Source organism: Rhinolophus sinicus, chromosome X, assembly GCF_036562045.2.
Source record: "Rhinolophus sinicus isolate RSC01 chromosome X, ASM3656204v1, whole genome shotgun sequence".
In the NCBI taxonomy this organism is placed as follows: domain Eukaryota; kingdom Metazoa; phylum Chordata; class Mammalia; order Chiroptera; family Rhinolophidae; genus Rhinolophus; species Rhinolophus sinicus.
In genome coordinates, this window is record NC_133768.1 from 81,247,206 (window position 1) to 81,270,492 (window position 23,287).

General features: G+C 37.8%; 1 protein-coding gene and 1 pseudogene across 2 annotated transcripts in view; one reads left to right on the top strand and one right to left on the bottom strand.

The window, feature by feature from the left end:
• WDR44 (WD repeat domain 44) overlaps positions 1 to 23,287 on the top strand; it is a 90,578-nt gene that overhangs the window by 41,549 nt on the left and 25,742 nt on the right. For both annotated transcript variants that reach the window (XM_019719134.2, XM_019719135.2), the window contains exons 3-10: positions 5,254 to 5,328; positions 10,016 to 10,652; positions 11,159 to 11,289; positions 12,379 to 12,474; positions 13,745 to 13,881; positions 14,506 to 14,589; positions 22,236 to 22,342; positions 23,039 to 23,190. In XM_019719134.2, coding sequence (XP_019574693.2) covers positions 5,254 to 5,328; positions 10,016 to 10,652; positions 11,159 to 11,289; positions 12,379 to 12,474; positions 13,745 to 13,881; positions 14,506 to 14,589; positions 22,236 to 22,342; positions 23,039 to 23,190 — 1,419 coding nt within the window. The remainder of the gene's footprint in view (positions 1 to 5,253; positions 5,329 to 10,015; positions 10,653 to 11,158; positions 11,290 to 12,378; positions 12,475 to 13,744; positions 13,882 to 14,505; positions 14,590 to 22,235; positions 22,343 to 23,038; positions 23,191 to 23,287) is intronic.
• Positions 8,266 to 9,536, bottom strand: LOC109438943 (large ribosomal subunit protein uL11; annotated as a pseudogene).

Here is a 23,287-nt window from a genome sequence, read left to right on the forward strand (position 1 = left end):
GTAGAACAAACTAAAGTCAGGGAGTATGATACCTCCAGTATTGTTCTTTTTTCTTAAGATTGCTTTGGTTGTTTGGGGTCTTTTGTGATTCCAAACAAATCTCATGATTTCTTGTTCTATTTCTTTAAAATATGCCATTGAGATTTTGATGGGGATTGCATTGAATCTGTGTATTGCTTTGGGTAACATGGCCATTTTAACTATGTTGATTGCTCCAATCCATGAGCACGGAATGTCTTTCCATTTCTTTGTGTCTTCTTCAATTTCTTTCAAAAATGTCTTATAGTTTTCAGCATATAGGTCTTTCACATCCTTGGTTAAGTTTATTCCTAGGTATTTTATTCTTTTTGCTGCAATTGCAAAAGGAATTTTTTTTTGTATTTATTTTTCTGAGTTTTCATTGTTAGTATATAGGAATGCAATGAATTTTTGTACGTTGATTTTGTAGCCAGCAACTTTACTGTATACGTTGATTGTTTCTTATAGCTTTTTGGTGGAGTCTTTAGGGTTTTCTATATATAGCATCATGTCATCTGCAAAGAGTGATAATTTAACTTCTTCATTCCCAATTTGGATGCCTTTTATTTCTTTCTCTTCCCTGATTGCTCTGGCGAGGACTTCCAACACTATGTTGAAAAGCAGAGGTGATAGGGGACAGCCCTGTCGTGTTCCTGAACGTAGAGCAAAGTGCTTCAGTTTTCACCGTTAATTATGAGATTAGCTGAGGGCTTGTCATATATGGCCTTTATTATGTTAAGGTATTTTCCTTCTATACCTATTTTATTAAGTGTTTTAATCATAAATGGATGTTGTACCTTTTCAAATGCTTTTTCTGCACCAATTGATATAATCGTATGATTTTTGTCCTTTGTTTTGTTTATGTGACGTATCACATTGATGGATTTGCGGATGTTGAACCATCCTTGTGCCCCGGGGATGAACCTGACTTGGTCGTGATGTATAATCTTTTGAATACATTGTTGTATTCGATTTGCTAGAATTTTGTTTAGGATTTTTGCATCTGTATTCATCAGAGATATTGGTCTGTAATTTTCTTTTTTTGTGTTGTCATTACCAGGCTTTGGCCTCAGGGTAATTTTGGCCTCATAAAGTGATTTAGGGAGTACTGTCGCTTCTTCAATTTTTTGGAAGAGTGTGAGCAGGAATGGTATTAGATCCTCTATGAGAGTTTGGTAGAATTCACTACTGAAGCCATCTGGTCCCGGACTTTTGCTTTTGGGAAGGTTTTGGATGACTGATTCAATTTCGTTACTGGTGATCGGTCTGTTTAGATTTTCCAGTTCTTCATGGTTCAGCCTTGGAAAGCTATATGTTTCTAAGAACTTGTCCATTTCTTCTAGGTTATTGAATTTGGTGGCATATAGTCCTTCATAGTATTCTTGGATGATCCTTTGTATTTCTGTGGTGTCCGTGATAACTTCCCCTTTTTCATTTCTGATTTTGTTAATTAGTGTCTTCTCTCTTTTGATCATACTGAGTCTAGCCAAGGGTTTGTCAATTTTGTTAATCTTTTCAAAGGACCAGCTCTTTATCACATTAATTTTTTCTATGGTCTTTTTGTTCTCTATTTCATTTAGTTCTGGTCTGATTTTTGTTATTTCCTTTCTTCTACTGACCTTGGGTTTCACTTGTTCTTCTTTTTCTAGTTCATTAAGGAGTAATATGAGGTTATTTATTTGGGAGTTTTCTTGTTTCTTGAGATAGGCCTGTAATGCTATAAATTTCCCTCTTAAAACTGCTTTCGCTGCATCCCAAAAATTTTGTTAGGTTGTATTTTCATTGTCATTTGTTTCTAGGTATCGTTTGATCTCTCCTCTAATTTCTTTGACCCAGTCGTTCTTTAAAAGTGTGTTGTTTAATCTCTATGTATTTGTGCTTTGTCCTGGTTTCTTTTTGCAGTTGATACCACTTTCAAAGCCTTGTGATCACAGAATATGCTTGGTATGATTTCAGTCTTCTTAAATTTGCTGAGGCTGATTGTATGTCCCAATATATGGTCTATCCTTGAGAATGTTCCATGTACACTAGAAAAGAATGTATAGTCTGATGTTTTAGGATGAAGTGCTTTATAAATGTCAGTTATGTCCATTTCATCAAATGTCATTTATGGCTGCTATATCATTATTTATTTTCTGCTTGGATGATCTATCCATAGCTGTCAATGATGTGTCTAAGTCCCCTCGTATAATTGTGCTTTGGTCAATTTCTCCCTTTAGTTCTGTTAGTAGTTGCTTGGTATATTTCCGTGCTCCATGTTTGGGGGATAAATATTGATGACTGTTATGTCTTCTTGTTGTATAGTCCCCTTTTCCATTATGAAATGTCCATCTTTGTCTCTTGTTACCTTTTTCACCCTGAAGTCTGTTTCATCTGATATCATTATGGCTACACCTGATTTTCTCTGGGTATCATTTGTTTGGAATGTCAATTTCCACCCTTTCACTTTGAGTCTATGCTTGTCCTTGTAGCTGAGATGTGTCTCTTGGAGACAGCATATGGTTGGGTTTATTTTTTTTTCCAATCTGCTACTCTGTGCCTTTTTATTGGTGAGTTCAGTCCATTTACATTTAGGGTGATTATTGATATGTGAGGATTTCCTGTCATTCTATCTTTAGTTTTCTGGTAAGGCTGTGTCTCCATTGTTTCTTTGCCTTTTTGTTGTTGTCTATTATTTCTGTGTGGTGGTATTCTATGATGTTTCCCTCTGTTTCTTCTTTTATTACAGTATATATTTCAGTTCTGGATTTATTTTCAGTGGTTACCCTTAAGTTTATGTAAAAGAAAGTTTGATATTTAGAGTATTCCATTTTCTTCAGCACGCTTACTTTCTCCATTCCCATATTCCGGTTCAGGCCTTTACTCTCCCCTTTTTTATGTTTTGGTTGCCACAAATTGTCCCTGTTGATGGTGTTCGAATAGCCTCCTTTAGTATTTCTTGTAGTGCGGGTCGTGTATTAGAAAATTCCCTCAGCTTCTCTATGTCTGGAAAGGTCTCTTTATTCATCCTTCATATCTAAAGGATATCTTTGCTGGATATATTATTCTTGGCTCATAATTTCTCTCTTTCAATAGTTTGAATATTTGGTTCCACTCCTCCTGGCTTGTAGAGTTTCTGCTGAAAAATCTGATGATAATCTAATGGGCTTTCCTTTGTAAGTTACCGTCTTCTTTTCCCTGGCTGCCTTGAGGATTCTTTCTTTGTAGTTGATTTTAGACAGCTTCAATACAATGTGCCTTGGAGAAGGCCTGTTGGGATTGAGGTAATTAGGTGTTCTATTTGCTTCTTGGATTCGAGGGTCCAGTTCTGTCCACAAGTTTGGGAAGTTCTCATCAACAATTTGTTTGAATATATTCTCTGTTCCCTTCTCTCTTTCTTCTCCTTCTGGTATGCCCATTATTCTTATATTGCTCTTTCTGATGGAGTCAGAAAGTTCTTGTAGAGTTCTTTCCTTTCTTTTAAGTCTCAAGTCTCTTTCTTCTTCCATCTGTGTAATTTCCAGGTTTCTATCATCGATGTCAGTTATTCTTTCCTCCATCTGGTCAACTCTACTACCTAAGCTGGTCATTTCATTCTTACTTTCTTCTATTGAGTTCTTAATCTCCAGGAGTTCTGTTTGTTTTTTTTTTTTTTTTAAATTTCAATCTGTTTCTTAAAATGCTCAGGTTGGTTTTTTATTGTGTTTTTTAGTTCATTAAACTTCCTTTCTGTGCATTCTTGCATCTCGTTGAGTTTTTTCAGAACTGCAATCTTGAATTCTCTGTCTTTTAAGTCACATGTTTCTGTATCTTTAAGTTCCTTTTCTGGAGACTTTTCCCTTTCTTTCTGAGTTGTCTTGTTCTCTTGGTTATTCATGGCAATTAGTGATTTATTATTTCTCTTCCTGGACACCTACAGCAGTGGCTTCTGCAACAGGTTGATAGGAAGAGGTCTTTCTTTTGTTTTCCCGTACTTGTTGATAGAATGTTTTATTTTCTTTCCGACTGCAGGCTTTTTTCTCTCTCTCACACAGTAGTGCTATGTTTTCTCTGCACTATTCCAGCTTTTCACACAATGGGATTCAACAGACGGGCTTCTCCTCTTTTAATAGTTCACCTGGGTCACGGGGCGCAGTGTCCATGTGGGTATGTGGAGAGGTTTTGAAATTCCAAACCTCTTCCTGCACCAGATTCAGAGCCTGTTTTTTTCAGCAGTTCTGTTTACTCCTGCAGGGATCCATCCAGATAGTTGGGGCCAGGGGCAGGGTGAGTTGTGAGAGGTGGCCCAGAGCAATGGCGGCGACCATCAGCACAGCTGGTCCTGCTTCCACAGCTCCCTCCCCTTTGCCGGAACTAGTTGGGCTGCAAATCTGTGTCAGCGGTCTACAGTTCTTAGAACAGAAAATATTCTGTTCGTTTGATCTGACACTGCTCTGTTCCGCTTCTAGTACTGGGTAGGTGGGGGCGGGGCGAGCTCTGGGAGTGTTGGGAGGGGGTGGCTAGTCTCAGTGCCTAAGGCTTCCATTCTCTGCTCGGCAGTGAGGGCTTCATCCACCATATTCAGCCTTCTTCTCTCAGCCTTTTCTCCATGAGCGTTGGGTTCAGCCGTGTTATATGGTGTCCCCTCAGCCCTGTGGGCCATAAGTGGAGCCCTAGCAGTCCGAGTTCTTCCTTCTCCCGGAGCTGCGGTAGTTCCGGGATGCACCGAGCTCGGAGCACTGAGCTAGGTCTGCGTCCTGCAACTGCGTGGCTCCATCTCCGCACTTCTCCCTTCCCTCCTCCCCTGCTCACGAGATTCACCCACCTTTAGGTGAATTCGGTAGTGGGCCTCTTCGTTTTGCCTATCTGCTGTGCAGGGAATATCTTGTGGAGTTATTGTTGTTCAATTAGTTTTAAATTCCAGGGGAGCTTTACAGAGGCTAACCTCACACCACCATTTTGATGACTGTCTCAATCTTTTTAAGCTATAAAGGTACTTAGTAGTTCTTATATTCCTATACAGGTTTTTAATTTAAAAAATTGGGCACTTTTAAATGAAAATATCCTGTTGCAGTAGAAAAATTAAAAATTGCTGATTGATAATCTTCTTATGCAAATCACATTGTCCCAGTTAGCATAAAATCTCTGGGAATCTATCAGCATACAAACATTTAAGTCCTTTATGGGCCTTTAATTTACTATTCCTATATTTTCTAATTTGTCCGCATTTTAAACAGAACAATCATTTGATCTCTGATTGTTTTCTTTTTAAAATAGGAAACAGAGGACACCGCACACGAAGTTGGAAATGAGTCCCCTGTACAAGAACTGAAACAAGATGTGTCTAAAAAGGTTGGTAAGATAAAATATCAATATTTGTGTAGCATTTGTCATTTACATGGTATATTCAAAGTGGAAAGTTTTGTGTATTCCTTCCGTATAATACTGTGTATGTGGTGGATACTTCATAAATTTCCTTGAATCTGTTGAATTTGTGATTGAAAATGCATCAGGGTTTTTAGAAGTCATTTTGTAATTGGTAATTTATTCTTTGAAGCAGTATTTTTTTATTAAATTTATTGGGGTGACATTGGTTAATAAAATTATGTAAGTTTCAAGTGTGCAATCCTATAATACATCATCTGTATATTGCCTTGTGTGCTCATCACTCAAAGTTTAGTCTCCTTCTGTCATATATTTGAACCCGTTTACCATATTCCGCCTCCCCTCTACCCCCTATCTCCTGTAGTTTGAAACAGTATTTTAAAAAATGTTTTGTAAAGTGTTTTTATTTTTTGTGTTTGTGTTTTTATTAAAGTAAGTTTTAACTACGCTTGAGGTTGCTACCAACAGTTAAAGGTATTGAACAGCGCAGTGCAGCAAATTCTGAAGTCTTTAGGAGTTGCAGGTTATAAGAAGTCATTACTCTCATAGTGCCTTTGATACCTTTTAAAGAATTGATGCTATGAAGAGTTTGGTTTACTAGAAGAGACTGAGCACAAGATACAAATTTTGACAATGGAGTAGTTCACAGTATCAGGATAAAACCCAAGGAGAAAGGGTGGTGTGTGCTCATTCATCTATGTTTTGAGTGTTTTCTACACCGCAGGCATAGTTCTACTTAGTAGATTTCCAGAGACCAACAAGATGACACATTCTCTACCCCAGAGTTTCTCAATAGTATCAATAGTGATACTATTGACATTTGGGGCTGGGTAATTCTTTGTTGTGAAGGAAGAGGAGACTGTTCTGTGCACTGCAGGATGTTGAACAGCATCCCTGTCTTCTACCCACTAGATGCCAGTAGATTCCCCCCACCCCGTCGTGACAACCAAAAATGTTTCCAGACATTTCTGGGGAAGGATGCCGAGCAAAATCGCCCCCAATGGAGATCCATTGCCCTGCCCTTATGGAATTTAGAAATGTAATGGAATACATATTTTAATATTGATCATACTTTTTCCTTTAAAAGGAAAAGTTTTCTTTTTGGGAGAAATGATGGTATTGTGTATCAGTATAAATAAGATAACAAGACTGGTACCATTTTTTAAAATTAAAAATTGCCTGCAGTTAATGCACTGTAACAAATAGCTCTCTTGATTTTTCAGTATTCCCTTCTGTTTCTCACCTATTTGCATATTTTTTCCCTAATTATAGTGTAGATAAAATTTTGTATTCTCCCTTTTCCTCTTACCATTTTTACATTTTCATCATATTTCTACACTATTTCAATACTCTGTTTTCATTTGATATAATATCCGTTTCCATCAAGCAATTGTATTACACACGTACCTAGCTATTTTTATTGTTGAAAACTTGAAATGTTTCTACTTTTTCCATTAGAGCTTTTCTTTCCATTTTTAAGTTTTTTCTTAGGATAAATTACAAATGGGTAACTATCTACAGTTAGTAGCAGAAAAATGGTGGTTTTTTAAAGGCGAGTTTAGAAGCTGAGAAAATAGTAAATAAACACCATGGGGCAGAGAGTAGAAGAGGAAACTGGGTAACAAAACTGAATGTAATGTAATAAGGTTGAAGTAAATTTAGAAACTATTACAAGAACATGAAGGGAGACTTTACTTCCTACTTGGGGGTAGGAATGAGGAAGACTTCATGGAGGAAAAGTAGCATCTGAGCTGGTACTTGATGAGCGGATAAATTTAGGCAGGCAGAGATGGGAGAGGAAAGGCATAGAGATGACGAATGTGCAGAATGTTGAGGATGAGTCTAGAGATCAAAGTTAAGGTCAGATTATTGGAATGCCTTATATCATACTAAAACATCTGTTATTTATTTTATAGTCACTGGGAAAGCAGTGAGTTTTGGGGGGCAGGAAGATGATGTGAAGCAAACAGTTGCTTTAGCGTGATTGTTTACATGTTGGTCTTGATTCTCACTGTTCTGCTATTTCCCTGTATGCTACCTCTTAAAATCCAGGGAGACTACAAGGCTAGGCACTGTAAGTAGGTGTTTTATGGGCATCTCAGGAGTTAGGAAATATGGGTCTTGCTGCCTAGGAAATAATTATCTGGTGTGGAGAAAATATTTATACAGAGCTAGCCCATATACTACCTCGTATTTATAGTATAGCTCATACTATAGTGAACAGTAAGAATGCTAGAAGTTCAGAGACAGGAGAGATTGTTCTCAGATAAGGGGTTAGGAAAGACTTGTGATTTTCATCCTCATTTTGACCCGTCTGGTGGCATGGACCTTTTCATTATGTATAGTAATTATTTCAAGCCTTTATGTTCACCTCATGCTCACTGTGCCCACTTGTATCCCACCCAAATCAGCAGATGACCTCATTTCTTACTGCATGTAGACATTAGTGGCCAAGAAGCCTGAATTCACTCCTTTTCATCATCTCGTACTTCCCTTACCTGCCGACTTGTTTTCACCTTTTACCTCTTTTTCATGTTATTGTTGAGAAATTCGTTGTTTCTTTTTTCCTGTCCAAAGTAGCATGATATAAAGAACAGAGGATATTTGATAAAATCCTAGATTTCTGTTTTGACTTTGTACTTTATTAGCTGTGGGACCTTAGGCAAAATTCTTAATGCCTTTACCTCAGATACCTGCTTTTGTAGAAAGGAGATAATCCAACCATCTCATAAGGTCTGTATGATGATTAAATAGAGAATGTATATACTGGGTCTAGTACACAATAGACCCTCTTTCCTTTCTTCTCCAGAACTCTGTTACCTTCCTTTCCTTTGGCTCCTTTCCCTCAGCTTGTAAAAATGCTGGGTCACTTTGTTGTAGCCTCTTGTATTTATAACCAAATTTTTGAAAATCATAGACTGCCGGCTCTCTCTCTGTCTTCACCTCTTTTTTTTTTCCATTGGTTGTCAAATGATCTTTAATTGAAATATTTTCTTTTGTAGTCTTAACTTGCTGGGCATTCCACTGCACCACCGTTGATGTCATCTACGATATCATGAGGGTGGTGGCCATCAACATTGCAGCCCACAGACTGGGCAGTCCCCAAGATCTCTTTAATGGTTCCAGAGAGTTCTCTAGCTAAAGACCAGTGCCGCATCTGGCGGACAATGTTGACAATCTCATCAAAAGTGATATTTCCATTGTGCTTAATGTTTTTTGCTTCTTCCCGTCTCTTGGCGGTTCTCTGAGGGCTTTGATGATCAGGGTAGAGGCAAAAGGTACCACCTCAATCTGGGCCTGTGTGTGCTGAATGGTCAGTTTCACTGTAACCCTCAGACCCTTCCAGTCAGTCACCCATTGCTTTGGTGATGTCATCACCAACCTTTTTTGGAGACAGACCCAGGGCACCAATCTTGGGGGCCAGGGCAGAAGTGGCACCGACTTCCCCTCCAGTACACCTCAGGTATATGACTTTGATCTCGTTGGGGTTGAACTTCGGTGGCCTGGTAGAGGCAGCTGGTATCGGATGAACCCTGATTCAGGGCAACTCAAGAAAGTTGCACCTTGGCCTCCTCCAAGCCAAAAGCTGAAAAAAGACTCTTATTCATTCTTAAACCCACTGTAATCTGGCTTCTGCTATCACTTAGACATTCAATAACCACCTAATTGGTAAATTAGGTGGGCTCCAGTTAATATTCCTCTGGTAAAAGTGACGTACGTCTAGGATTAAAAATTTGAAGGTTGAGAAAAATTAACTGGGAAATCAAGGATGAATATTATTGATCAGCAATAACCTCCAGTTCAAGTTAGCATGAATTTGTGGCAAGCCAGATTAGGGCAGTTCTGTGACACATTGTGTTAACTTTCAGGAGCCAAGGAATTGAGAAGCAGAAGTCACCCGTAGTTCGGCCTGGCAGAAAGATAAGCAGGCTGGGAGATTTAATGTGTTAATGACAGGACTGGGTAGAAAATACATTTTCTTTTAAATGTTGGTAGAATACAGAGAAAGCATATCTGTATTTTTTAGCTATAGAAAAGAAATGAATGGGGGGGAAGCAAGGTGAGCTGGGTGTTTGAACTCTTCATGGTCCTGCCATCCCTCTGAATAGTGGGTTATTAGGTATATTCTGTTTAAGAAAGTTAATCTCCTTGCATCTGCTACCTTTTCCTGTCATAGGCTTGAACTTAACAATTTGACTTCTTGTGGTAGGTGGTTTTGATTCTCATGGTCTTGTTAACTAGACTCAAATCAACAGGCTGTTACTGCAACTAACTTGGTATAAGTATGTAAATGAACAATGACATGAAGAGTCCGAATGGTAAATTTAGGTTTGAACTTTATTATACAGAGTTGATTGAACATTTGTGATTACATGTACTAACACAGATTCCCTATTATCATGGCTAAGAGTGCAGATTCTGGAACCAAACTGCCTGGGTTTATAGCAGCTTCATCACTTACTAGCTTTGTGCCTTTGGGCAAATCACTTGATCCCTCTGTGCCTTAGCTCCCTCATTTGTAAAATGGTGATAGTAAGAGTGCTATCTCTTAAGGTTGTTGTAAAGATTAAAATATGTAAAGTATTAAGAACATTTCCTATGTTCTTATAAATAGCTTCATTTTTTAAAAAAATGCTTTTTAACCTTTCATCAGATTATTGAAAGTATTATTGAGGAGACTCAGAAAGTACTACGGATTGAAGGTAACTCTTTGGATTCTGGAGGAAAAGGACACTCTGATCAGGCTACTGCTAGTCCTCTTGTGGCTGGAACAGATCTTAGCAATATATCTGGACTGTTAGCCATAGATCAAGTACTACAGGAAGGTTCCAAAAGGGCAGAAAATCAGAATGCATTTGAAGAAACTGAATTAGAGTCAAAAAAATCTTTTCCTTCTGATGACACCTGTGAGAAGCCAGTAGATGTAACCACTAAGTTAACTGAAATAAGTTCACCTGAGCAGCTTTTTGTGCCTGAAACTGAAACAGAAGTATTGAACAAGGAAGCAGTGGAAGTCAAAGGAAGTGACGTTCTAGAACCTGTGTCCTCAAACTCCTCATCTGCTAAAGATTTTACTGCCATGGAAGAATTGGCTCCTGCCAAACCCCCAAGACAGCTTACTCCAGAACCTGATATAGTGGCTAGTACAAAGAAGCCTGTTCCAGCACGTCCACCCCCTCCAACTAATTTCCCACCTCCTAGACCACCACCTCCATCTCGACCTGCTCCACCACCAAGAAAAAAGAAAAGTGAATTGGAATTCGAGGCTCTTAAAACACCTGATTTAGATGGCAAGTATTAATTGAGAAATAAATATTTTGTTGGGGAGATTTTTGAGTTGAAACTGTTTAAATTTCTGAATTTGTTTCAGTTTATGCTAGATACAACCACGTTGATGACCGAGTTATAAAAGTTATTTTAGTAGTAAGAAGTGAAAATGTTTACATTGGTGATTAGTTACTTTACTGCAATTGAACATTTTAACAGACTTCAAACTTTCAAATCTGTTACCATTGGAGAGCCAGTGTAGTGTGGTGAAAAGAACATGGGATTTGGAGACTTAAGATTTGAATTCAGGTCCTAGATCTATAAATGTTTGAGTTGTATAGCCTTTAGGAATTTAAATAACTTGTGTGAATCCTGGTTTCCCCATATGTAAAACAAGAGTAATAAAACCATTTTCATCTTAGGGTTGTTATAGGAATCAGACAAATAAAGGTTAAGCACTTTTCAAGCTATGTATAAAGTCCTATATAAATAATAATTACCGTTGTTATTATTATTATTATTATTGCAGTTCCCAAAGAAAACGTTACATCTGATACTCTCCTAACTACACACATGGCTTCAGACAGTACAGTCAAGGATTCTCAACCTTCTCTTGATTTGGCAAGTGCTACCAGTGGAGATAAAATCGTTACAGCACAGGTCGGTGAATTTGTGTTATATTTGATATAGGCTTTATCACCGTTCTGCAACTGGCTGGTTTGTTTGATTATTGAACTTTCTTTTTTTTCCTCCAAGCCAAATATCTCCTTATCCCCAAAACCTGACCTTCTTACATCCCTTGTCCAGCTCTGCTACTAAGTAGCTGGGTGACTCCAAGAAGTTCTTTAACATCTGAGTCTCAGATGCCACATTGATAAAATGAGGGGAAAACATTCCTGGAAGGTTTCTTGCAAGGTTGAAATGAGCTCAAATATGGCAAGTGCCTGGCCATGTAGTGGAAAAATGACAAATGGTGCTATTTGTAATATTATTAGTAAACACCAACTCCAGTCTTAATTTACCTGACCTATGGTGGACAAAATTTTTATTTTTTATAATTCCCTTCTCCTTATCAGAAAAAAACTCATCCACAAATGAGACAATAGAAAAGGACTTGATATCATGAATTTTTTTAGCACAACCGAATTCTGGGACTCTGATTACTTATGGGGTAGCTGTGATTGGGGAAGGTTAGCAAATTGGGAGAGGTGACAAGACTATGATAAGTCTTGTCATATCCCTAGAGCAGAGGTTGGCAGTGGCCTGGTTTTGTAGGGCTCCCAAGCTAAGAATGGTCTTTACATTTTTTTAAGGGTTGTTTTAAAAAGAATATGCTACAGACACTATACATGAAGCAAAAAGCCTGAAATATTTACTACCTGGCTCTGTACAGAAAAAGTTTGAGCACCCCTGCTTTTGCAATATCCATATGCATAGCCCTTTAATGGCAGTCTTTGTGCTGGCATTCTACTAGTACAGAACTGCTTTTGGGTCAGATTCCAATAGAACATTTATTTGCTTCCAAGACGACTAAGACATTGTTTCATGGGCAGCAATAGTTTTGGTACCTAATGTTTTTCAGCATGCTGGTAATAATAAAGGGCTGAAATGGAGTGTTCCATTTAAATTATAAGTAGGCTCCATTATCTGAATTAACAGAATTTTTTAGAACTGTGTATGGTAATAAATAATTGAATATTTATAGAAATTGACTCAGTCTACTTTCTGTTTATAAAATTATAATTTCAGGAAAATGGAAAAGCACCTGATGGGCAGACAATAGCAGGTGAAGTGATGGGCCCTCAGAGACCTAGATCCAACTCTGGGAGAGAGCTTACTGATGAGGTATAATTATATATTTTTTTGTTCTTAAAAACGTAAAATATAGAAACCATAATGGGAAGGTGAAAAAGTTCTGGAGATGAATGTACATGCACAGCAGTGTGAATATACTTAATGCCACCGAATTACACAATTAAAAATGGTTAAAATGGTAAACTTTATATTATGTATATTTCACCATGATTAAAATTTGTTTATTGTTGTTAGCCAAAAAAATCATAGCATAGAAGAAAGAAATGAAAATGAAGATTGCCTTAGTTTTCTATTTTTTTAATATGCTGGAGTTTGCAACTCAGACTTAACCTTGCCCTTTTGCACACTTATATGGTGGAATAAACATATTGAAGCAAGGTCTATATTTTATAAAAAATGGCCTAAAAAAGAACTTGGCATTGTAGATATGTGTATGTTTTTATACTTGTTAGATGATGTACAATGCATACTGACTCAGTGTTTCTTACCATTAAAATTTAGTATACATCTATCAGCCAATTTAGTCAAAATGGAGTTCTAAAGCAAAATCTTAGTTTTTGATTCTTTTAAACAAAACGTTAAAAAAAATTGTACTTTGGAAAACAGTTTAGCAATTTTTCAAAATATTAAACATTGAGTTACCATGACACAGCAATTCCACTACTGTTTATACACGAAAGGGATATGAAAACATAATGATTGCACAAAAAATGTACACAAGTATTCATAATAGCCAAGATGTGGAAACAACACAAACGTCCATCACTGTTGAATGGGCAAATCAAATGTGGTATATGCATCCATGTAGACTGTTTTTGACAGTTAAAAGCAATTGAGTTCTGATACATATTCCAGTATGGATAAACCTTGAAAACATGGTGCTAAATGAAAGAGGCCAATAACAAAAGACCACATGCTGTATGATTTAATGTATTTGAAATGTCCAGAATAAGCAAATCCATGGAGACAAAAAGTTGCCAGGGGCTGGGAGCAGAGAAGAATAAGGTATGACAGCTATTGGGTATGGGGTTTCTTTTTGGGGTAGTGGAAATATCCTAAACTTAGATAATGGTGATGGTTGCACAATTCTGAACATACGCAAAACCACTGAACTATTACACATATGCTATAAATGAGTACATTTTGCGGTTTGTGAGTTATATCTCACTAAAAATGTTAAAAATTATTGTACACAGGACTGAATGTGTATAGAAAGTCCTCAGCTTAAAGTTTTGGGGATTTTGTAGATTCAGAAAAATAATTAAATTATAGGTCCGCTTGGTGTTACTTTTTGCCTCAGGAAATTTTAGCCAGTGTAATGATTAAGAACCTAGATACTGGAGAAGAAATACCTTTGAGTCTTGCGGAGGAGAAACTGCCAACAGGTATTAATCCTCTCACTCTACACATCATGAGAAGGACTAAAGAATATGTAAGGTATGGCCTAACGTTACTATTTATCATTTGTTGTATTCCGTTCAGAATGGTTGAAGATTTCTCTGTTTATGAACTATGACAGTCCCTAATTGGGTTACATTCACCCTTCTTTTTTTAAATTTGGAATTACAGTAGTTTTTGTATTCTTAAACTTTGTTCTCTCTTAAGACTATACAATTACTAGGGGAAAATAGTATATATCTTCAATCTTGTAGTATTTCGTTTCTCTTTGAAAATGATTTATATTACACTAGAAACAGTATTAAAACATTAAGGCTAAACACCCATGTTGTAAACATCTGGTCTTCTGAAGCCTTGCTTTAAGGATCAGAAATTTTACATGTAATTTGCAGGGTCAGGAAATAGCTTTAGAGTGAGTTGATTGATTTTGCTATGGGATATATGTAGATCAAAGGAATAATTTCTGTGTAAGCAAAGTTTTTTAACGTATAATACATGATGTGCCTGATCAGTGAGGAGGAAGATATTTACAATGCAATTTGTCGTTTCTGTGCAGCATGTTTTGCCCAGCAGAAAGCCTTGTAATTCTGTAATAAGTATATGTAGAGATTTTTGAGAAGTGTAAGGAAAAGGGATTTTTCAAAATTACTCTTTCCCTTGTAGTAATGACGCGGCACAGTCCGATGATGAAGAGAAGTTACAGTCTCAACCAACAGATACTGATGGTGGAAGGTTAAAACAGAAAACGTGAGTTACACTATATCCCTTTTCTTTATTTCAAGCTTTTATTTAAAAAGAGAACTACCATAGTATTTTAAATCTGTGTTCTATCCAGCTTATATATCCATCCACACCACCACGCCCTGCTCCCAGCCAATGGATTATGAGTTCCCGGAGGTTGTGTTGGTCATTTTTATAGCATCTGACATATAGTAGATAATTAATAAATTATTCATCACGCCTGTATTGTTTGTCTGACAGTACATACCAGAAGTGTTACTAGAAGAACATTGGGGTGACAATTGTTAGTAAAGTTACATAAATTTCAGGTGTACAATTCTCTATTACATGCTCTATAAATCACATTGTGTGTTCACCACCCAGAGTCAGTTCTCCTTCCATCACCATATATTTGATCCCCCTTACCTTCATCTCCCACCCCCCCACCCCCCATCCCCCTTACCCTCTGGTAACCACTAAACTATTGTCTGTGTCTATGAGTTTCTGTTTCTCATTTGTTTGTCTTGTTCTTTTGTTGTTTTTGGTTTATATACCACATATCAGTGAAATCACATGGTTCTCTGCTTTTTCTGTCTGACTTATTTCGCTCAGCATTACACTCTCAAGATCCATCCATGTTGTCACAAATGTTCCTATATCATCTTTTCTTACCGCCGAACAGTATTCCATTGTGTATATATACCACAACTTCTTTATCCATTCATCTATCAAAGGACATTTTGGTTGTTTCCATGTCTGGGCCACCGTAAACAAAGCTGCAATGAACATTGGAGCACACGTGTCTTTATGTATAAATGTTTTCAGATTTTTTGGGTAGATACCCAGGAGAGGGATTGCTGGGTCATATGGTAATTGTATTCGTAATTTTTGAGGAACCTCCACACTGCCTTCCATAGCGGCTGCACCAGTCTGCATTCCCACCAACAGTGTATGGAGGGCTCCCGTTTCTCTACTGCCTCTCCAACACTTGTTACTGTTTGACTTGTTGATGACAGCCATTCTGAATGGGGTGAGGTGATATCTCATTGTGGTTTTGATATGCATTTCTCTGATGATTAGTGATGTTGAGCATTTTTTCATATGTCTATTTGCCATTTGTATGTCCTTTTTGGAGAAATGTCTCTTCAGGTCTTCTGCCCATTTTTCCATTGGGTTCTTTGTTCTTTTGTTGTTGAGTTGCATGAGTTCCTTGTCTATTTTGGATATTATCCCCTTATCAGAGGCACTGTTTGCAAAATCTCCCATTCAGTTGGTTGCCTCTTTATTTTGTCGATGGTTTCTTTCGCTCTGCAGAAACTTTTAAGTTTGATCTAGTCCCATTCATTTATTTTAGCTTTTACTTCCCTTGCCTTTAGAGTCAAATTCATAAAATGCTCTTTGAACCCAAGGTCCATAAGTTTACTACCGATGTTTTCTTCTATGCAGTTTATTGTGTCAGGTCTTATGCTTAAGTCTTTGATCCATTTTGAATTAATTTTGGTACATGGTGACAAATAGCAGTCCAGTTTCATTCTTTTGCTCGAGGCTGTCCAATTCTCCCAGCACTATTTATTGAAGAGGCTGTCATTCCTCCATTGTATGTTTTTAGCTTCTTTGTCAAAAATAATCTGTCCATATTTATGTGGTTTTGTTTCTGGTTCCCAATTGTATTCCATTGGTCTATGTGTCTGTTTTTCTGCCAATACCATGCTGTTTTGATTATTGTAGCCCTGTAGTAGAAGCTAAAGTCAGGGAATGAGATACCTCCAGCATTGTTCTTTTTTCTTAGGATTGCTTTGGCTACTCGGGGTCTTTTGTGGTTCCAAACAACTCTGATGATTTTTTGTTCTATTTCTTTAAAAAAATGGGATTGGGATTTTGATGGGAATTGCATTAAATCTGTATATTGCTTTAGGTAATAAGGCCATTTTAACTATGTTGATTCTTCCATTCCATGAGCATGGAATATCTTTGCATTTCTTTGTGTCTCCAATTTCTTTTAAAAATGTCTTACAGTTTTCAGCATATAGGTCTTTCACATCCTTGGTTAAGTTTATTCCTAGGTATTTTATTCCTTTTGTTGCAATTGCAAAAGTAATTGTTCTTTTTTATTCTTCTGAGATTTCATTGTTAGTATATAGGAATGCAATAGACTTGTTCGTTGATTTAGTAGCCGGCAACTTTACTGTATTTGTTGATTGTTTCTAATAGCTTTTTGGTGGAGTCTTTAGGGTTTTCTATATATAGCATCATGTCATTGGCAAGAGTGATAATTTAACATCTTCATTCCCAATTTGGATGCCTTTTATTTCTTTCTCTTGCCTGATTGCTCTGGTGAGGACTTCCAACACTATGTTGAAAAGCAGAGGTGATAGGGGACAGCCCTGTCGTGTTCCTGAACGTAGAGCAGAGGGCTTCAGTTTTTCACCATTAATTATGAGATTAGCTGAGGGCTTGTCATATATGGCCTTTATGATGTTAAGGTATTTTCCTTCTATACTCATTTTATTAAGCGTTTTAATCATAAATGGATGTTACATCTTGTCAAATGGTTTTTCTGCATCAATTGATATAATGATATGATTTTTGTCCTTTATTTTGTTTATGTGATGTATCACATTGATGGATTTGCGGATGTTGAACCATCCTTGTGCCCCGGGATGAATCCCACTTGGTCGTGATGAATAATCTTTTTTTTTTTTTTAATTATTTGTTTATTTATTTTTTTAAGTCAAGTTGTTGTCCTTTCAGTCTTAGTTGTGGAGGGTGCAGCTCAGCTCCAGGTCCAGTTGCTGTTGCTAGTTGCAGGGGGCACAGCCCACCCTCCCTTGCAGGAGTCGAACCGGCAACCTTGTGGTTCAGAGGACATGCTCCAACCAACTGAGCCATCCGGGAGCTCAGTGGTAGCTCAGTTCAAGGTGCCGTGTTCAATTTTAGTTACAGGGGGCGCTGCCCACCATCTCTTGTGGGAGTCGAGGAATTGAACTGGCAACCTTGTGGTTGAGAGCCCGCGCTCCAACCAACAACTGAGCCATCCAGGAGGCAGCTTAGCTCAAGGTGCCGCGTTCAATCTTAGTTGCAGGGGGCAGAGCCTACCATCCCTTGCGGAGTCGAGGAATTGAACTGGCAACCTTGTGGTTGAGAGCCCACTGGCCCATGTGGGAATCGAACCGGCAGCCTTCGGAGTTAGGAGCATGGAGCTCTAACAGCCTGAGCCACCGGCCGGCCCCTGAATAATCTTTTTAATGTTTTTTTGCATTTGATTTGCTAGAATTTTGTCTAGGATTTTTGCATCTGTATTCATCTGAGATATTGTTCTGTAGTTTTCTTTATTTGTGTTGTCCTTACCAGGTTTTGGTATCAGGGTAATGTTGGCCTCATCAAATGAGTTAGGGTTGGCCTCATCAAATGAGTTAGGGAGTACTGTCCCGTCTTAAGTTTTTTGGAAGACTTTGAGTAGGAGAAGTATCAGATCCTCTTTGAAGGTTTGGTAGAATTCACTAGGGAAGCCATCTGGTCCTGGACTTTTGCTTTTGTGAAGGTTTCAGATGACTGGTACAATTTCCCTATTTTTGATCAGTCTATTTAGATTTTCGTATTCTTTGTGATTCAGCCTAGGAAGGCTATATGTTTCTAAGAACTGACCCATTTCTTCCATGTTACTCAATTTGGTGGCATATAGTCCTTCATAGTTTTCTTGGATGATCTTTTGTATTTCTGTGGCGTCCGTGAGAACTGCCCCTCTTTCATTTCTGATTTTGTTTATTAGTGTCTTCTCTCTTTTTATCACAGTGAGTCTAGCCAAGGGTTTTTCATTTGTATTCATCTTTTCAAAGAGTAAGCTCTTTGTAGCATGAATTTATTTTATTGTCTTTTTCTGTATTTCATTTAGTTCTGCTCTATGTTTATTATTGGCTTCTGCTGACCTTGGGTTTCATTTGTTCTTCTTTTTCTAGTTCTTTAAGGTATAACATGAGGTTATTTATTTGGGATTTTTCTTGTTTCTTGAGATAGGCCTATAGTGATATAAATTTCCCTATTAAAACTGCTTTCGCTGCATCCCCAAAACTCTGGTAGCATGTATTTTCATTCTGATTTGTTTCTAGGTATCTTTTGATCTCTTCTCTTATTTCTTCTTGACCCAGTTGTTATTTAAAAGCATGTGGTTTAATCTCCATGTATTTGTGGTTTTCCTGCCTTCTTTTTGCAGTTGATATCCAATTTCAAAGCCTTGTGATCAGAGAATATGCTTGGTATGATTTCAATCTTCTTAAATTTGCTGAGGCTAGTTTTATGTCCCAATATATGGTCTATCCTTGAGAATGTTCCATGTACACTAGAAAAAAATGTATAGTCTGATGTTTTAGGATGAAGTGCTCTATAAATGTCAATTATGTCCATTTCATCTAATGTGTCATTTAGGGCTGCTATTTCATTATTTATTTTCTGTTTGGATGATCTATCCATAGCTGTCAATGATGTATTTAGGTCCCCTACTATAATTGTGTTTTGGTCAATTTCTCCCTTTAGTTCTGTTAGTAGTTGCTTGGTATATTTCGGTGCTCCCTGATTGGGGGCATAAATATTGATGACTGTTATGTCTTCTTGTTGTATAATCCCCTTTATCATTATGAAATGTCCATCTTTGTCTCTTGTTACCTTTTCCACCCTGAAGTCTGTTTCATCTGATATCAGTATGGTTACACCTGATTTTCTCTGGATACCATTTGCTTGGAGTGTCAATTTCCACCCTTTCACTTTGAGTCTATTTTTGTCCTTGTAGCTGAGATGTGTCTCTTGGAGGCAGCATATCATTGGGTTTAGTTTTTTAATCCATTCAGCTACTCTTTGCCTTTTTATTGGTGAGTTCAGTCCGTTTACATTTAGGGTGATTATTGATATCTGAGGATTTCCTATAATTCTATCTTTGGTTTTCTAGTAACACTGTGTCTCCATTGGTTCTTTGCCTTTTTGTTGTTGACTGTTATTTCTGTGTGGTGGTATTCTATGATTTTTCCATCTTTTTCTTTTATTACGTTGTATATTTCAGTTCTGGAATTTTTTTGAGTGGTTACCGTGAAGTTTATGTAAAAGAAAGTTTAATATTGAGAGTATTCCCTTTTCTTCAGCACGCTTACTTTCTCCATTCCCATATTCCGGTTCATGCCTTTACTGTCTCCCCTATCATGTTTTAGTTGTCATAAATTATTCCTGTTTATGCTGATCCAATAGCCTCCTTCAGTATTTCTTATAGTGCAGGTCTTGTGTTAGAGAATTCCTTCAGCTTCCGTATGTCAGGAACGGTCTTTATTCCTCCTTCATATCTAAAGCATATCTTTGCTGGATATATTATTCTTGGCTCATAATTTCTCTCTTTCAATAGTTTGAATATTTGTTTCCATTCCCTCCTGGCTTGTAAAGTTTCTGCTGAAAAACCTGATGATAAACAAATGGGCTTTCCTTTGTAGGTTACCGTCTTCTTTTCCCTGGCTGCCTTGAGGATTCTTTCTTTGTGGTTAATTTTTGACAGCTTCAGTGTAATGTGCCTTCGAGAAGACTTTTGGGGTTGAGGTAATTAGGTGTTGTATTTGCATCTTGGATTCGAAGCTCCAGTCCTTTCCACAAGTTTGGCAAGTTCTCATTCACTATTTGTTTGAATATACTCCTGTTCCTTACTCTCTTTCTTCTTCTTCTGGTATGCCCATGATTCTTATATTGCTCTTTCTGATGGAGTCAGAAAGTTCTTGTAGAGTTCTTTCATTTCTTTTAAGTCTCAAGTCTCTTTCTTCTTCCATCTGTGTCATTTCCAGATTTCTCTCTTTAATGTCACTGATTGTTTTCTTCATCTGGTTAAGTCACTACCTAAGCTGGCTATTTCATTCTTCATTTCCTGTATTGAGTTCTTAATCTCCAGAAATTCTATTTGGTTCTTTTTAAAAATTTCAATCTCTTTGGTAAAATGTTCATTTTGTTCTTTGATTGTGTTTCTGAGTTTATTAAACTGCCTGTCTGTGTTTTCTTGCATTTTGTTGAGCTTATAAGAACTACATTCTTGAATTTTCTGTCATTTAAGGCGTATATTTGCATGTCTTTCAGTTCATTTTCTGGAGACTTCATTTTCTTTCTGAGCTGTCATGTTACCTTGGTTATTCATGGCAATTAATGCTTTATTCTCTTCCTAGACATCTACGGGTGTGGGTTCTACAACAGGTTGATAGAAAGAGGTCTTTTTTTGTTTTCCAGTAGGTGTTGGTAGAATGCTTTATTTTCTGTCCAACTGCACCCTTTCATTCTCTCTCACCCTGTAGTGTTTGTTTTCTCTGCCCTATTCCAGCTTCTCACACAATTTGGGGGGGGGCGTTCCCTGGAAGGCGCGCTTCTCCTCTGTTAACAGTTCGCCTGGGTCATAGGGCATCGTGTCCCTCTGGGGATGTGGAGAGATTTTGAAGTTCCAAAGCTCTTCCTGCACCACATTCAGAGCCTGTGTGTTCCAGCCGTTCTCTTTACTCCTGCAGGGATCCGCCCAGATAGGTGGGGCCACGGACAGGGTGAGTTGTGAGAGGTGGCCCAGAGCAATGGCAGTGACCATAACCACAGCCGGTCCTGCTTCCACAGCTCCCTCACCTTTGCCGGAACTAGTTGGGCTGCGAATCTGTGTTTGCGGACCATAGTTCTGAGAACTGCAAATATTCTATTCTTTTGATCTGACACTGCTGCTGTTCTGTTTCTAGGACTGGGCAGGTGGTGGCGGGGCGAGCTCTGGGAGTGTTGGGAGCGGGTGGCTAGTCTCAGTGCCTAAGGCTTCCATTCTCTGCTTGGCAGTGAGGGCTTAAACCACCGTTTTCAGCCTTCTTCCCTCAGTCTTTTCTCTGATTTCTCTGCCGTGATCGTTGGGTTTAGCTGTGTTATATGCTGTCCCCTCAGGCCTATGGGCCATAAGCAGAGCCCTAGCAGTCCAAGTTCTTCCCTCTCCCACAGGTACCGTAGTTCTGGGATGCAGATAGCTCAGAGCACTGAGCTAGGTCTGCGTCCTGCGCCCACGCAGCCCCGTGTCCGTACTTCTCCCTTTCCTCCTCCCCTGCTAGCACAATTTGCCCACCTTTAGATGATTTCAGTAGTGTACCTCTTAGTCTTGCCTGCATGTTGCGCAGAGTCGTTTGTGGAGTTACAGCTTTCAAATTGTTGTAAATTCCAGGGGATATTTCAAGAGGCTCACCTCACACCGCAATTTTTATGACTTAACCTAAAATGAGTTTTTAAGGATGGCCATCTAAAGCAGTCTTCTCAAAGCAGTTCTCACTGCATATTGATGGCCTCCCCATACTCTCTATATCAGATGATCCGGGGAGATGGCTAAGGTATCTCGCTCTAAACACTCCCCTCTCATCCCAGCCTTGCCAATAGATTACCAATGCTCTTAGAGCATACGATATTGTGCATTGGGGGAAGTGCCTATATTTGCTTTGTTGCCATGTTGACTTGAATATACTTATTCCATACAGTGGATTTGAGATCTCAGAGACCTACTGTTTATGTTAAAAAAAAAAAAAAAAAGAGCTATTTCAAAATAATAGCTTTACCAGTCACAGCTAATAAGGTTATCAGTGAATTCTTGAACTTTTACAGTTAGTTGAGTTAATAAATAATTGTGATGTTTTTGTGTTTTCGGTAAGGACTCAACTAAAGAAGTTCCTAGGAAAATCAGTAAAAAGAGCAAAGCATTTGGCTGAGGAATATGGTGAACGTGCAGTAAATAAAGTTAAAAGTGTGAGAGATGAAGGTAAGTGACAGAACATTTCAACTGAATATTTCATTTGTTATCATTTAAATTTAGCCTGCAGTTTCTAAGAAGCATTCTATCGAAAGAAATAAAGCTTTATAGCTGATATCTTAGCATTTCAATAAATCATGTAACTTTCACTGTCACTTAATTTGGTAAGGAAAATGAATTTATGCATCTTAACATGAATTTGTACATACTTTGTGACTGTGGGAACCTAGAAGAGTGTTCAGTAATCAGCTATAAATTAGTTATGCAAAGCTACTTAGTTTTTATGAATATTTTGAAAAATAGGTAAATTTTCTAAATTTGTGCACGTCTTAACTTCCTATGCCCTTGTTGTAATTCATTTATTTTTATAATAAACAGTTATATAGCACTTATTCTGTGCCAGACACTGTTCTAAACGCTTTCAGCTATATTAAGTCATTTAGTCCTCATAAAACCAATGAGGTAAGCACCATTATTCTCCCCATTTTATAGATGAGAATACTCAGGCACAGACAGGTTGGGCACCTCACCTATGGTCATACAGATAATAAAGGACAGAGCTGGATTTGGAATCAATATACTCTTTAGTAATAGACAGATTTTGTTTCTCCATTGAATGAATTTTTCTTGGTTAGCAGTGGATATGAAAATATGATAGCTATATCTATATTAGTTAGTGATGATTTTTGGTGGTTTTCTATTTAGTGTTTCATACTGATCAAGATGATCCTTCGTCCAGTGATGATGAAGGGATGCCATACACAAGACCTGTTAAATTCAAAGCAGCGCATGGTTTCAAAGGACCTTATGATTTTGATCAGATCAAAGTGGTGCAAGATCTGAGTGGTGAACATATGGTAAGCGAGGTTTTTATTTTTCAGTATCGATTCTGTTTTCATTGAGAGAAATACTTCTATAAAGCAGATCTCTTCTTATGTATGTATTTTTTTCTAG